General features: G+C 42.5%; 1 protein-coding gene and 1 long non-coding RNA gene across 6 annotated transcripts; one reads left to right on the top strand and one right to left on the bottom strand.

The window, feature by feature from the left end:
- Positions 1-836: 836 nt before the first annotated feature.
- Positions 837-13,541, bottom strand: DPH7 (diphthamide biosynthesis 7). Of its 2 annotated transcripts, none has more exons than XM_072633171.1 (9): positions 12,936-13,541; positions 11,692-11,834; positions 9,929-10,016; positions 4,863-4,957; positions 4,246-4,418; positions 3,734-3,806; positions 3,432-3,497; positions 2,950-3,122; positions 837-2,030 (listed from the first exon to the last, which is right to left on the bottom strand). In XM_072633171.1, exons 1-9 carry the CDS (start codon positions 13,194-13,196, stop codon positions 1,558-1,560), a joined length of 1,545 nt encoding a protein of 514 aa, XP_072489272.1. In that variant the 5' UTR covers positions 13,197-13,541; the 3' UTR covers positions 837-1,557. The 2 variants fall into 2 exon arrangements, with proteins under 2 accessions (XP_072489272.1, XP_072489273.1); XM_072633172.1 differs by lacking the exon at positions 12,936-13,541 and adding an exon at positions 12,776-12,867.
- LOC140519789 (uncharacterized) lies at positions 10,870-14,586 on the top strand. Of its 4 annotated transcripts, none has more exons than XR_011972287.1 (5): positions 10,870-11,309; positions 12,670-13,160; positions 13,541-13,763; positions 13,915-14,118; positions 14,442-14,586. It is a non-coding gene; the product is annotated as an uncharacterized lncRNA (long non-coding RNA). The 4 variants fall into 4 exon arrangements; XR_011972285.1 differs by having other exon boundaries at positions 13,541-13,767; XR_011972286.1 differs by having other exon boundaries at positions 13,541-13,771.
- The last annotated feature ends 475 nt before the right edge of the window (positions 14,587-15,061 follow it).

The raw sequence follows: 15,061 nt of genomic DNA, 5'->3' as shown, positions 1-15,061 counted from the left end.
ACATTAGCACACCTGTGGTCTGAGATCTCACCTAAGGAGGCTGGCTATGAGGCAGGGGAATCTTAGAAACGAGATCTTTATCAGAGAAACTTGCTTCATAGGTTTTTTTTTCCTGCTTTTAATCTTAGTTTTATTGGGGGGGGAGGGGGTTGTGCAAGCTTTTAAATTGTCTGCTATCAAAAATCATCCATTTTTTCTTCTATGATCTTCTCTGTCCCTTGTTTGGTCATGAATTTTTCTCCAATCCATAGATCTGATGGGTATTTTTTTCCATGTTTATTTGTTTATGGTATAACCTCTTATATATAGGTCATGTATTCATACAGTGCTTATCTTGGTGCATGCTATAAGATGTTGGTCTTGATCTAACTTCTTCCACACTGCTTGTCTAATTTTCCCAGCTTTTTTTTAAATCAAATATTTAGTCCTTATCCCAGTAGATGGGTTCTTTGTGGTTATCAAACACTAGGCTACTAGATTCATTTGCTTCTGTATGCTGTGTTCCTAATCTGTTCCATTAGTCAATTTCTCTATTTTTTAGCCAGTACCAAATTGTCTTGAGAATTACTGCTTAATAAGAAGTCTACAACAGGATTAAATGGCTACATTTGTATAATTTAAAGTTGGCTTGCAGATTAAAAAGGACTAATATACTCTTAGTCATAGCACCAATGGACTCTGGAACCCTTCTACTGAGAATACAAAGACAACCCAAAGAAATGGGAAAACATTCTCATCTACTCCATCCAATCCTGATCCCCTAAGTAAAAGAGCAGGAAAAAATGCCAGATCTACTTACCCACACCAGTAAACAAGTTTGAAGGCTAGTCAGAATCTATAATGATGCCATTATGAAACTTTATTTGTTTTTAAGGTATCTTCCTGAAGAAAACATTTCATTTTAAAAGAAGTTTACAATTTGAACAAAAATAACTGGAATGAACACATCTTATCTCCTATAGACATTTCAGTCATCACTACTGAGGCTATATTTTGAAAGAGTTCTTTGTAAAAGATGACATTTCTAGAACGCTCATTTTTCTCCAGATTTGGGCATTTTGTCACACAGCCAGAAGAAGCAACCAATTGTGCCAGGACATACTCTCTCTCTGCTATGAAGGAGGGTTAGCAAAGAATTTGTCTTGATAGTTAACAATTATCAGAGGTAGGAAAGGCCAATTTTAGGAACCCAAAAGCTAAGAGATCCATATGAAATACCCTTCCAAGCAAAGATGCCCAGCCCACTCTCAACAAGAACATCCAATTTAAAGACTACAAAGAAAGAAACCACCTCCTCAGTTTGCAATAAGCCCAGTAGTAGACTTGCTACTAGAGTCCTCACAACTAAACATCCTTAACTATACATGTCCAAAAAGTGGCTGAGTACTACGTATAATCAGAGAAACTTCATTTTAACAAGTTAAACAGGGTTGATCATCACATGGAATAATAAAAATCCTTGTACAATTTACTCACAATGAAGAACCCAATATTTCTGATTCATTTGTGGAATTGTCTGTCCTTTTAAAGTCCAATTTGAAAACTGGTCATAGTAACTTATGCTTCAATTGACCTTGTTTCCCATTTCCAGAGGTGAAGGGCATGATCATAAAAGGAACATGTGGCTAAAAGACTCACGACAGTTTTTGTTCTATTTGGTTCTTCAGACTCCAGAAGCCTTCCCTTTAAACTACTAGTAAGATGACTGGAACCCTCCTTAATAAGCAGCGGGACAAAGAAGTCCGACGTCTCTGTTATCATCCCCTTGGGCAGTGTGCCCTGCTCTTCTGAACTCTTTTTGCTGTCCACCGTATCCAAAGAGGATGAAGACAGCGGATATTCTGTGTTCACATTCCAACAAATATCTGCTTTCCAGCTCCCCGTATTGCTCTTATCATCAGATGCTGAAAAAGTCTGTTGCTGAATTTGTTTATCAGGTTTTAGACAAAGCCTGGACCAGTCAGCTCCATATGCCAACGAACTGTGTGACTTATAGGACACAGGGATAAAGGATCCCTCCTTCCTCTCCTCTAAGAAGAAATAAGGGAATAAAAAACAAGTTTCACGTTTCTGTGTTCATTAAGATTCTCAACTATCAACAGCTAATAATATTCTTTTTCTATCAATTCCTCCAAATGACTAATCAAGAGCACTGAGGACAATGAATTACAAATATAGGCAGAAGTAACACAGTTAAGAGCTTAGAGGTAAGTAGTTAAAAGTTTATGAGAAAAATAACAGGAAACTTGTAAAGGTAAAATAGTCATAGACTGCTAAAAGGAATGTAGTAAAGATAGTAAATTTATCAATGGTTAGCAAATCCCTTCTTGACTACTGCTTTAGGGGTAAAAGAGAATTAGAAGCCAAATAAAAATGCTAAAGCACTCTTTGCCAAGCCTAGAAAATTTCCTTCTCCCCTACTCAAGCATGCTCAGAATTTTTTTCTTTACTAGTATAAAACCTAGAGGTTGAGACCGGTGGTCAATCCAGAAAAAGCTCCCCCAAAGACAAGGGCTAGAACTACATTAGGACTTCGGTGGCTGAAGTTAAGAGAGGAAACAACTACAGCACCCAGAAATAGCAGTTAAATAAAGACAGCAAAACAAAGGGGTAACTACACACTGGAACCCAACTCTTTACAGCAAATCTGTGGGCTAAAGCTGGTATAAGAGCATGCCCTGGATATCAGGCAACCCTGCAGCAACACTGATGCTGGTGGCCTGGACAGAAAGACATTCTTAGTATGTCAGCAGCTGCCTGAGGACTCCTTTTGGTCCCATAGGAATGAAGAGATGCTCACTGGCTGGTATCATTACCATAACACAGAAAGTGGAAGGAACAATTGCTCTGGGTTAAGGAAGCTCTTCTCATGATCACTGGCTTTAGGTCTCTGGTGACCTATAGAATACTCCAGAGCTGACCCTGGCCATGCTTCCTGATCCAACTCACCCAAAGGCTTTTGGCAGTTGAGGATCTTAAAGCCACTATGCATACACGCAGCCAGAAGTAGGTGAGAATACACAGGGTGCCACTTGAGTCTCCACACACCTCCATTTACATGAGTATCATCAAATGGCCGGTTCATGTTACGGGTGTCCCATAAGAGAATGTGCTCATCATAACTGAAACCAATGAATCAAAGCAAATTTGTCAGAGAAAGCCAAACTCAAATTAACAGTAGCAGCAGCACAAAAGACACTGGGGAGATAAAAAACCACTCTCCAGAGAGAGAGGACAAGGCACAGTTCCCATCATTTTTCTCAACCCCATTATGGAAAAAGGTGTCTCCTCTAAACTAAAGCACCTCAAATTGAGTACAGTTCTGGGCCAGGAGCTGGCTTAGATAAGTATAACAGCACCACAAACTCAAACGGAGGGAAAGGAAGAAAGGAAGGGAGGGAGCCAAACAAACTAAGTTAAGGAGGACTCACCTTCCTGTGGCCAGAATATTCTCCTCATGGGGATTGCTCTGGATACTGCACACACCCATTGAATGTCTGCAATAAGAGACAGTCTGTGAGATAGCAGGAAGCAAGGATGAGCAAGCCATGCACAGATAACAAGACTATTTCCTGGCAAACTCCAGATAAGAAGGTCCATGCAATACAGTAAAGAAAAATGAGGTGAGGAGGTAAGGAAGGTAAAATTAATGGATGACCCTGAAGGCAAGTTTGTGCAAGGGTTCCTGCAACAAGCGTGCATTCTCTGACCAGCTGGCACCATGGGAGCATACCTCTTACTGGTAAATAACGGACTATCCAGGTTGCTCCTGGTGTCCCAGCCTCTCAGAAGTCCATCGTCTCCACCTGTGTGAAGACAGAAACATCGATCAACAACAGCACTCATTACAGACAAAGCTCAGAATCTGAGAATCCTTAATAAAAGGATGTGTTCATGTGATCTAGAGACTGCAGGTTCCCCACCCTTGGCTCAGACACTTCTCAGAGGGTTGACTAATCCCAAAGAACAGTTCTGATTATAACCCTCACCTATAGACTTAAGGACTCCGTGGAACACTAGAAAAGAGACCACTATTTTTTCTCTTTTTTCCTTTATATCCTTCCCCCTCCCTTCATCCCCTTTTCTTTGGGAAGGTAAACTATGGACAAAAGTTGATTAACCAAGTGCAACCCAAATAATCCAAGGTTGTATCCATAGTCATGTGGTCAAAACTGGCAGTGTGTTTCCCTAAAATGCCTGAGGATTTGATGTCAAGGGAAGTGATGGCTTTTACCAAATTCTGACCTGAATATACTATGTCTGTTTGCCAATAATCGAAGGCAGCAATCCAGGCTTCAAAGTCATGAGCCTTCCAGTCTGACAGACTATGTATTGAAGGCTCCGATTCATCCACAGCAAGGAAGTGCAGTTGCCCTTTCGAGTCACTACTAATAATTCTTAGGGGCTGACCAGTGGCCCTAGAGATGCAAAGTCAATAAGAAAACTGAGTTGAAGTCTATTTGCTGATTTGAACCCACCATCCCCTTCCCATCTCAAGCTTAGGATGCCATAAGAAGTAGCATAGGAAAAGTCCCAACCTAAAAATACAATCATCTATAAAAGTACTATACACTCATTTTACCTCTCTACAAAGAATAAGCCTCAGCTGGCTGAGGCTGACTTTAGTATTTCAGAAGGTCTCAGTTTCCATTTAAGATTACAAAAAGGACTAATTATCAATTTTTCCAGATAAAAGATTATTATCACCATTTACTATCACTATTTAAATAGCAAATGATGTCACAATCCAAGATTTTTGAGACCAAAAACAATGGCAAACACAGTAAAGCAGTTCTGGCATTCAGCTATTTCAGAATAAAAACTGGCCGTCAAAGGAGCAACAATGGATCTCAGTAATTTACCTTATGGCTTGTCCTGCTGACCAGTCTAGAGACAAAGCAATACACTGTTGTCCCAGGGTTTTCTTAAGAAGTGGCTGTAACATGAAATGGTTCTTCTACTAGAGGCAAAAAAGAATCTATCAATGGGAAGCACCGGCTAAGAGTAATCCCACATCCCAAACTGCTCTTCTTTCTTAATCTAGGTGAGCACATCCTCCAATGTTCAAAGAAGCTAATCACTGACGGTCAGAAATCTTTACAAGACTTCATTCCTGCATCCTTTCTCAGAGGAAGACTAGCTGCTCTGTTTCTAAGGGTCCGTTTTCAATCACAGTGATCTCTGACAATGGAATTTTTGTCACTGTAATGAAACCAGGCTAGCCACAACAAAGCAGGCACCACCAGCATGGTGGCCAACATATCCTGAAGGAAAACAACAAGAGTTTCTTTTCCCATGACTACTCAAAATCCCTAAGATTATTAAAGTGCTGCCCAATATAATAAAAACTTATTAATTCATCCAAACTAAATGTGACTAATGGGAGAAAATAACAACCTAATATCAATATCGTAAAATAGATGAGTTTTAGATCATTTTCTTGAAGAAATTCATTTTCAAGTACCTTGACAGAGTCGCAAAACCACTGGATTTGAAAGGATGACCTGGGTTCAAATCCTAGCTCTGCCATTTATTACCTGTATGACTGGGCAAAGTCATACATTAACTTCTCTGAGCCTCAGTTTCTCACATATGAAACTAGGAGATTGGACTAGATGACCTACAACATCCTGAGTGGGTGCAAGTAGTTCAAAGAATACTTGCTGGTTTGGGCCGACAAGAACAGAAGATAAATGGATCAAACATTGTCCTAGAAAAATTTAACTACTTTAATATATCAGATAATATTTACATTGCGCTTAAAATTCGCAAAGAACTTTAAAACATTACTTGCTATTCACAACAACCCTAGGAATCAAGTACTATTATCATATCCATTTTACATATGAGAAAAAAAGGCTTAGAAAGTACGACTTTAATTGTGTATGGTGTATAAGTGTATGAAAGGCAAATAATCAATTGATCAGGCATTTATTAAGCACGTACTATGTGCTTAAATAGGCATTAGACTAGGTTCTGGAGGTACAAATTGTAAAAAAAAAAAAAAAAATGCAACAACCCCTACTTCTCTCAGAGTGTACATTCTATCCAAGGAGATAAAATATGCATATATAAGCATACACAGAATAAATGCAAAATAAAGACAAGGTACTTATGGAGGGAGAATATTGGAAGATGGAGAGATCAGGAAAGTTCTTCCGCAAGTGATACCTGAGCTGCTTTTATGAAGGTGATACTTTGAAGAGACTGAAGTAAATATATTCCAGAACTGGGGGAAGTCCAGGGTAAAGGCAGATGGAATGCCATGTGTGAGGAAGAGAGAGAGAAGGCCAGTTTCACTCACTCTCAGGACTGAGGGAAAAGGACCAATGTATATAATTGAGCTGAAAAGAAAGAACCAAGGTCCCTCCTAACTCTAAGTCCAAAACTCCTTCCAACTTGATACCAGGGGTTCTTCACCTTTTTATGGCATGGACTTCATTGGCAGTCTGGTGAAATCTATTGGGACTGCTTCTCAAAATAAAGTATTGTAGCCTACATTCATAATTGAAAGAAATGCTAAATTTTAGTTAAAGGTTGGTACAAATAAAGATGCATTTTTTTCCCATCCAAATTCAAAGACTCTTGAAATCTCCCCATGGAGTCCATGGACCCTAGGTTAAGAACCCCTGTGCTATACCCACATTGTAAATACTCACTTCAGAATTTCAAGGATCATTCCATTGATGTAGATGTAGATTCCATGCTTGTGCAAACTATCTTCATAAGTTGTTCTGGCTAAAGAAATTCATAAGCTGATGGCCAGCATTCTGGTAATGACCCTCTCTAAACTTAGCGAAACTGGCTCTGTGGCGGCAGGCATACAATTCAATAAGCACTTCTTAAGAGCTCACTATATGCCCAGCATTGTACTTGCTGCTGAAGTTCACAATAACACAAGGGACTTGGCAAGGGAGCATTACTACTAGGGAGATACACTATGTAAATGGATAAATAAATTCAAATACATACATACAAATTCAAAATACATATATACTAATTCAGGGGAAAGGAGTGCTCACAACTAGGAGAATCAGGAAAGACTTCTACAGGAATTGGCTCTTCACTGAGTCTTGAAAGACACTGAGATTCCAAAAGGAGAAGATGGAGCCCCCCACCAGGCCTGGCAATGGGGGAGGGCCTACCAGAGGTGGAGCTCCATTGACACAGCTTTGCAGAACAGTCACCTCCACACCAAGATGAGGCACTAAAGAGTGGAGAACTGCTTACAGTGACCATGTTCATAATTTAAGAGCAAATGCTGCTGAAGTAATATCGTAAGAAGTTTATTATCACACTTTTACTAAACCAAATTTTCTCTTATTTATTCTACAAATTTATTTAGTAAACTCCACTCACCCAAAGAGTAGGAACAGTTGGCCTAAGCAACTCTCAATTAACAAAAATTCTGATTTAGTGTTGTTTAACCATAGACCTTTCCCCCAAAAATGAATATGAGACAACACTTCTTGGACAAGTGCAACTCCCACTTCCTCAACACACACTCATGTAATCTGACTTCCATTATCATTACTCTACTGAAACCGTTGCTGAAAAGTCACCAGTGACTTCCTACATGTCACATCCAATGGCCTGTTTTCAGTCCTCATTTGACAGTTCTGACAACTCATTCTTCCATGACACTGTATTTGCTGACTTCCTCCTCACCACATTCTCCTTTTCCTAACCATGGGTCTTCCCTAAAGCTCTGGACTCTCTTCTTTTCTCTTTCTCCCTCCCTTTCCTTGTAATCTCATCAGGTCCCATCCCAAACTCAACATGTTTCCATCTCCCCCACAAAATCCTCTCCTTCAAATTTCCTTGTTTCTTTTAACATACTTCCAAACATTCAGGTTTGCAATCTTGGTCAGGCAATCAAGCAGCATTTATTTAAAACCTCCTATATGCTAGGCACTTTGCTAAACACTGAGAGTACAAAGAAGGGCAAAAAATAGCCGGTGCTCTCAAGAAGTTCACGTTCTAATTGGGAAGATAACATACAAATGGCTATGCAGAAACAAGATACAGACAGGATAAATTGGAGATGATCTCAGGGGGATGACACCAACATTAAGGGGGATAGGGAAAGTTGCCCTCAATAGGCCCTCTCTTCCACAATCTAACTCAACAAGTCTTGAATATTAAACACCCTTCCCCACATATCCAATCAGTTGCCAAGCCTTATCAAGTCTACCCTCACAAAAGGTCTCAATCAATCTCTTACTTTTCTGTTCACACAGAGCATACTTTCATAGCCTTTATCATCTTTTACCTGGACTATTCCAACAGCCTTCTATCTGATTCCAGCTTCCAGGCTCTCCTCTCTCCACTCCATCTTCTACATGGTTGTCAAAATAATCTTTCTGAAGACCATGTTACTCACCTGCTCAAAATACTTCAGAGGCTGCCTATTGAATAAAATACCAGTTCCTCAGCTTTGCATTTAAAGTCCTTCATAATCTGTCTCCAATTTACCTTTCCATGCTTAATGTGCACAATTCCTTTTCCTTCTCTTTATGTTCCACTAAAACAAGCCTATTTGCTTTTCTCCAAACTTGTCCTTCCATCTTATGTGCCAGGGCTTTTGCACATCCCCATCCCAAGATGCACACTCTCCTAACCTCCACTTCTATGACCCCCCCCACCCCTACTTCCTTCAAGGCTCAACTCAAGGGCCACTTCCTACTAGAAGCTTTTCTGGCTTCTAGTTGTCAGTGCTCTGTCCCTTCCCTTTCTCCTACTCCTCCAAAAAGGACCACACGTTAGGGATTCTTAACCTGTGTCTTGGAATCCTGTAGCAGTTTGGTGAAGCCTTTCTCAGAATAATATTTTTAAATGCATAAAATACAAAAGATGAAAAAAGGAAACAGTGATATTAAAATACAGTTATCAACTATTAAAAAACTGAGTTCACAGACCCCAGATCAAGAATCCCTGATATATTTACCCACTAGAATGTAAGCTCTTTAAAGGCAAGGGCTGTTATCTTTGTTTTGTCTTTGTATCTCCAGTACCAAAGCAAAGTGCCTTGCACATAGCAGAAAACTTAAAAAGTGTTCGTTGGTTTGGGTTTCCTGGGATTCTACTCTTGCCTTTCTTACTGATCCTTCACAATTGGAATATCATAGGATTTCGAGTTGGTAGAGATCTTAGAGGTTGTAAAGTACAAAGCCCTCGATTTTCTATTTCTCTTTTCTCTCTACCCTCTCTAAGTGATTTCATATACTCATGGGGCTTCAACTATTAACTCTATGAGGATGACTCCAAAATATAAACATATAGCTCTGACACTTCTCCTTGGATAAAGGTTTGTGTATCCAATTACCCAATTGGGTTTCAGTCCCCTGGGCTTTGACTTTATAATCATAGTGAGCACTGTCACTTTAGCCCCAACAAAATATCTACCATGAATAATCAGTTTCATGTGAAAAGTTTTATATTTTCAACAGTATGTAGGAGCTATTGTCCTCAATAAAATACAAACTCACTGGAAACTAGGGCTGAATTCAGAGTAACATTTTTGTCATTATGTTTTTGGAGATGCAGTGGAAAGAATACTTGATCAAAAGTACCTTGTTTGGAATCTGAGCTCCTGCCATTTATTTACTCCAAATCCAATAACCTCATCTGTGAAATGAGGTTAGACTAGATAATTTTTAAGGTCCCTTCCAATTATAAACATATTCCTTTGATACTATGTTCTCAGTCAATAGATACAAAAAAATACAACTACTATGAAGGGGGGGGTCTGAAAATATTTTACACTAAAAATGAGCCCTCATAGTTGGAAATAAAGGAATTTTTTAACAACCTCTCCTTTTGTAAACCTAGTCATAGTTCACACCTTATTTTCTCAAAGCACTTATGAGAGTACTTGCCTTTAGTCTTCCATAAACACTGCATAGGCCTAGCTTTCCCAGTGACTGACCTCTAATTCCATCAAGTTAAGCAGCTCGATGCATCCTTTAGCATCTGCCAATCCCAGGACAGCCTGGCCAGCAACTGGAATGGGACACCTTGGGAGAGAGGGGACACCAACATTAAGTCAGAACTAAAAAGGATGAAGCAAGTATAAACATGAAGACTGGAACAGAAGATGGTGCAGAGGGTCCCATTTAGACACAAGCCCAAAGTTGGATCAGTGCTTATAATTCAGCTCCCAGAGAAACTGCATACATCTCTTAACAAGAAGCAAAGGAAAAAATAGTCGCTTGTAAAGAAGCCAAGACACTTGAGAATAAAATATTTTTAGGTGCCCCCTAGTGGACAAGGCTGGAATACATAGGATAAAGAAAGACAAAGCCCTGGCTAGAGAGAGTATCCTTCCACACCCACCATACCTGTAAATGATCTTGCCTTAGGGAACCGAAATTTGTGTCAGTCAACAGGCATATTATTAAGCACTCATAACGTGTCAGGCACTCTGCTAGAAAAGCAAAACAGCCCCTGACCCCAAGGACAACAACATGCAAACAACCATGTACGTAAGAGATTGATACATATGTACAAGGTGAACTGGGGGTAATCTCAGGGGGAAGGCACTACCATTAAGGGGGAATTAGAAAAGTTTCTCATAGAAGACAGGATTTCAGTTGAGACTTGAAGGAAGTCAGGGGATCCGAGAGTTAGAGATGAAAACACAAGGGAACAGCCCATGAAAATGCCTGGAGTCAGGAGACGGAGGGTCTCATTTGATAAACAGGAAGAAGGCTAGTGTCACTGTATCAAATATGTGGAGAGTAAGATGTAAGAAGAGTGGAAACTGAGGAAGGGACCATGTTATTAAGGGCTTTAAAAGCCTCAAAGAGAATTTTATTCTTGCTCTGAGGGGTAACAGGGAGTTGAGCTGGGAAGCCATGAGGGGTAAGAGGTTCAGATCCGTGTTCTAGGAAGATCACTTTGACAGCCGAATGAAGGATGGTATGGAGTGGGGAGGGACAAGAGGTAGGAAGACCAACCAAAAGGCTGATGTAATAATCCAATTATGAGATGATAAGGGCATGTTCCATGTAGTCAGTCAACTCACAGTTATTAAATGCCTACTTTGTGCCAAGCAATGTGCTAAATAGTGGGGATAACACAGAATGGCAAAAGGCAGCTCCTGTTCTCAATGAGTTCAGTCTAACAGGGAAGACAATGCATAAACAACAACATACAAAGAGACAGACAGGATAAACTGAAGATGATCAACTGAAAGCAAGAAGGAGTATTAAGAGGGACAGGGAAAGACTTCCTGCAAGGACTTTAGCTAAGACGTGAAGGAAGCCGGGAAAGAAGGAGACAGATGAGAAAGGAGAGTATGCTGCCAGGTAGGAGAATCAGAAAATGGTGTCACTGGATTATACAGTAAGTAGGGAGAAGGGATGAAAGGCATAAGAAGCCTGTGTCAGAGCACTGGCAATGTCAGAGGAGGAAAGGGGACATGGGAGAGATGTTGCAAAGTTAGAATTGATAAGATTTCAGAACAGATTGGATGAGTCATGGTGAGAGAGTGAGGAGTCAAGGATGACACTTAGATTGGAAGCTTGAGTGACTGGGAGGATGGTGGTGTCCTCAACTGTAACAGGAAAGTTATACGTTTAAGATGTCCAATAGCCAGTTGAAAATAATAAGATGGGAGGGCAGGAAAGAAGTTAGAGTTGCATGGCACCTGATGTTCTTCAAACCAACTGTGGGTCAAATTGCATGTACCATTTCATATCCAGTATAGCAGCACAGTCTTTCCTCTGGACTTCAGTAAGAGGGGAATCAGTGGCATCCTTATTGAAACTATACAGGTAAAGACGACCCATACGGACATGAGGATCCATGACTTCATCGAAGCTCGATCCATGCTATTAAAAAAACAGGAAAGAACTCTCTTACTTATCCCTAAAAGACGTGATATATCAGCAAATGAGGAAAAAGGGAGGGGGAGAGGGAGGAGAGAGAGAGGGAGAGGAAGGGAGAGAGACAGAGACATAGAAACAGAGAGAAAATTTTCCAGGATCACAGTGAAAGTTGGTAAGAAATAGAAAACAAAGAAAAGAAGCCAATATTCCATACCTTAATAACTGTACCACAAAACCTACCTCTCAAGGCAAGAAGTTTTTGCTTATGCATGCAGTTAGGAACATAAGAATTGCCATACTAAGGTTAGACTTACGGCCTAGGATTCTGTCTGGCAGTCACAAAAAAGATGAATTCTAACAGTATGATTGTTCTTTTTTTACTTCAATCTCAAAAGGTTAGGCACATATACCCCAAAAAAGTCTAGCATCCCTTCAAATTAAACTGCCATTCATGGACTTATTCAGACCACTATATGCTCTTTATATTCTAATGTTGTATATTACCTTTGGAAAATGAGCAAACTTTTGAAACTTGGCTACTTTGAATTTTCAAGATATGTCCTTGAGTTCTTGATGTAGGTAGTGCAGTGGACTGGGTATATGAGCTGAAGTGCGGATAGATCCCAGTACAGATCCCGCTTCGGACACTTACTAGCTAGGTGATACTGGGCAAGTCACTCAACCTCAGCTTGCCTCAGTTTCCTCATTTATTAAGTGGGGATAATAAGAGCACCTAACCTCAGGGCCGTGGAGGGGATCACATGAGCTAACATACGTAGACCTATGTAAATGCTAACATATTGTTAACAAATGGACTTATCTCCTCTCTACAACTCAGCTCTTTGGCTCTTAAAGACTTCAAGCTTTTCTGTCCTCCAAGTGCCGCTCACCCCGCCTTAATCCTTTCAGCCATCCTGTTCTGGGGCCCGCATTTCTGTACTCACAGAAGTGACTGTGCAGAGTAAACCTTTGCGCTGTTAAGCTCTGATCGGGCATCAGTCCCTGACGTCCCAGGAGGCAGAAGCCAGGAGGGATCTCTGAAGAGCCCAGAGGCACGAACCAAGGTCGGGCGCCTCCCCAGGGCAGACCCAGCAGACCCCCTACCTTGCTCCCCTGCTTCCCCGATCTAGAAGCTCTGGGCTTCGCCTCTGAGAGGGCAGTGCACTTCGGGGCTTCAGACTCCAGTATCTGCAGCTGGTAGGTGCCGCAGGCCAGCAGGTCACTCATGCCCTCCAGCGGGCACCACTCCACGGTGTCCGCGCTGTACTCCGTGTCAACCACCTGGACGGTCTCCACTGGTGACGCCTCCTCCTGCACATGAGCCTGGAAGTAGGTTTTCTGGGAACCTGTGTCCAGGGAGGCCATGCTGTGGGGCCTGAAAACCGCGAGGGAAAGCGGAGTCACAGGGGAGAGCGCGCCAGGGAAGGGACGGACTGGGGGCAGGAAAGGCTGGAACGTGATGGGCGGGGCTAGCCCAGGGGGCGTGGCTAGCTCCAGGAGGGTTGTGGCCGGACAAACCAGGATCCTGTTAGAGCTTGGAAGGGCGGGACTAGACTCAGAAAGGCGGGCTAGAGCGTGGAGGGGCGGGGCGGGAGGGCGCCAAACCAGAAGCAGAAAGGCAGGGCTGGGCCGTGAACGCACTGTTCCGCCGACCAGAAAGGCGGGGGCGGTGGAGACCCGGCGGAACGCGAAAAGATCTTTGTCCGCAGGGACCCAGGCCCTCCTACAGCACCAACCCTATGTTGGTGCCCCTCACAACCGTCTGCACGCGTGGCTGCTGGCTTCTTCAGCTACTGCTTCCGGGGCATGGGAAGCGGGACTTCCTTGATCGGGGGCGGTCTTATCTGCCTCAGTTCGTGCCTGGCCCTAGGGTTAACATACCAGGGTTCAAACCTGGCGCGAGACCACATGTACGCTCCGGGCAGTGCGTATGTACGTACGTACGTGCTCGGCGCTGGCGGGGGCGGGGATCGCTAGAGAGGGTGGGGGAGCTGTAAGAGGGGTGGGCTGTTATCCGGGCTCCCGGGAATTTGCTTTAGACACGTGATCGCAGCTGATTTTCCCCCTCCCCCCCCCCCCGCAGAGGAGAGGTTATAGAAGAGGCATGGAGATGGCAGGAATCCAGGAGGGCAAGGTGGAGGGGGCGTGGGCCCTTGTCCCCTGAGGGCTCGTCCTTAGGGCTGGGAGGAGGCCCAGAGGACCAGGCCATCTCTGCCTGAGTGCTGTGGCCCATTCCAGGCAGGCAGCCCCTCCTCCTGAAACACGGAGCTGGAGAAGAGGGCACCTGGTGCGTGATATGTCATCAATTGTTATTAACAACAAAGTAGCTAATATCCATAGAGGACATTAAGGTCTGCCCTGAGCAGCCTCTAAATTAACCTTGAAAACATTCCTGGGGACAGGAGGAGTCCTGGGAGGGGACTAAGTCAAGCCCACAGAGACAGGGCTGGAGGCTGGGAAAACTGGGTTCTCTCTGGCTGTCTCTTGGGCCTTGGCTTTTCCATCCACGGAATGGAGATCTTGGGGTCCTTATGATTAAATGAGAAACTAGCCATAAAATGTTTTGGAAATCATCCCCTTAGGCTTCTCACTATTTCTTACACTTTCCAGGCCCAGCCATCAGTGACAAAGTTCATGAGTCACCCAGCCACAGAACCTGGAGACAGTTCTGGATCCAGGGTTTCACAACAACCCTTTTGTCTGTTTCCCATTCACCATCAGTGGCTCATCTTTTAATATAAATGATGATGAATAACATGCCTCACCTGGGTCATAGTAACTTACTAAAATAGCCCCAGACATAAATCTCTGCCCTGTGCACTAAACAAGGAGGAAGATAAGGATGCCAAGGGAGGTCCATTTATATCAGGGTGTTAAAATCAGAAGGAAAAAATTAGAAAGACCTTGCCATTTTAACAGGTTAAAGCCCCATGCTAGTCCAGCAGTGTTAAAGGCAATTTTACACAGTCCCAAGCTCAGACAGGAAGTCAAGGAAGTCAGAGGAGATAGTGTGGGAGTATACCGGCCTAAGCTTCCCTTCCACAAGAACCACAATTACTAGACTCTTGCCAAACCAGTTTGTCCTTCTGTTCTAATCCTGCACATTAACTATTCAACAAGTGGGTCTCAGGGCCTAGACATTCTTCCATCGGAGTTGGTTTATCCCCATTCCTAGTTCCTGTCCCCTCCTCTCAAGGCTGATGCATTCAGGCACTTCTATCAAAGAGCCA

Source organism: Notamacropus eugenii, chromosome 1 (genome assembly GCF_028372415.1).
Source record: "Notamacropus eugenii isolate mMacEug1 chromosome 1, mMacEug1.pri_v2, whole genome shotgun sequence".
NCBI classification, from domain to species: Eukaryota; Metazoa; Chordata; class Mammalia; order Diprotodontia; family Macropodidae; genus Notamacropus; species Notamacropus eugenii.
The sequence above is the reverse complement of the archived record's forward strand: the minus strand, read 5'-3'. Positions and strand labels throughout refer to the sequence as shown.

Excerpts from the sequence above, each read along its gene's own strand:
- DPH7 (XM_072633171.1), bottom strand. The coding sequence starts at position 13,196 with ATGGCCTCCCTGGACACAGGTTCCCAGAAAACCTACTTCCAGGCTCAT. Across the intron at positions 4,958-9,928 it reads TTAACTTGATGGAATTAGAG|AAGAACCATTTCATGTTACA; the intron begins GTCAGTCACTGG and ends TGCCTCTAGTAG. Across the intron at positions 3,807-4,245 it reads AACAGACATAGTATATTCAG|GTGGAGACGATGGACTTCTG; the intron begins GTCAGAATTTGG and ends GTCTTCACACAG.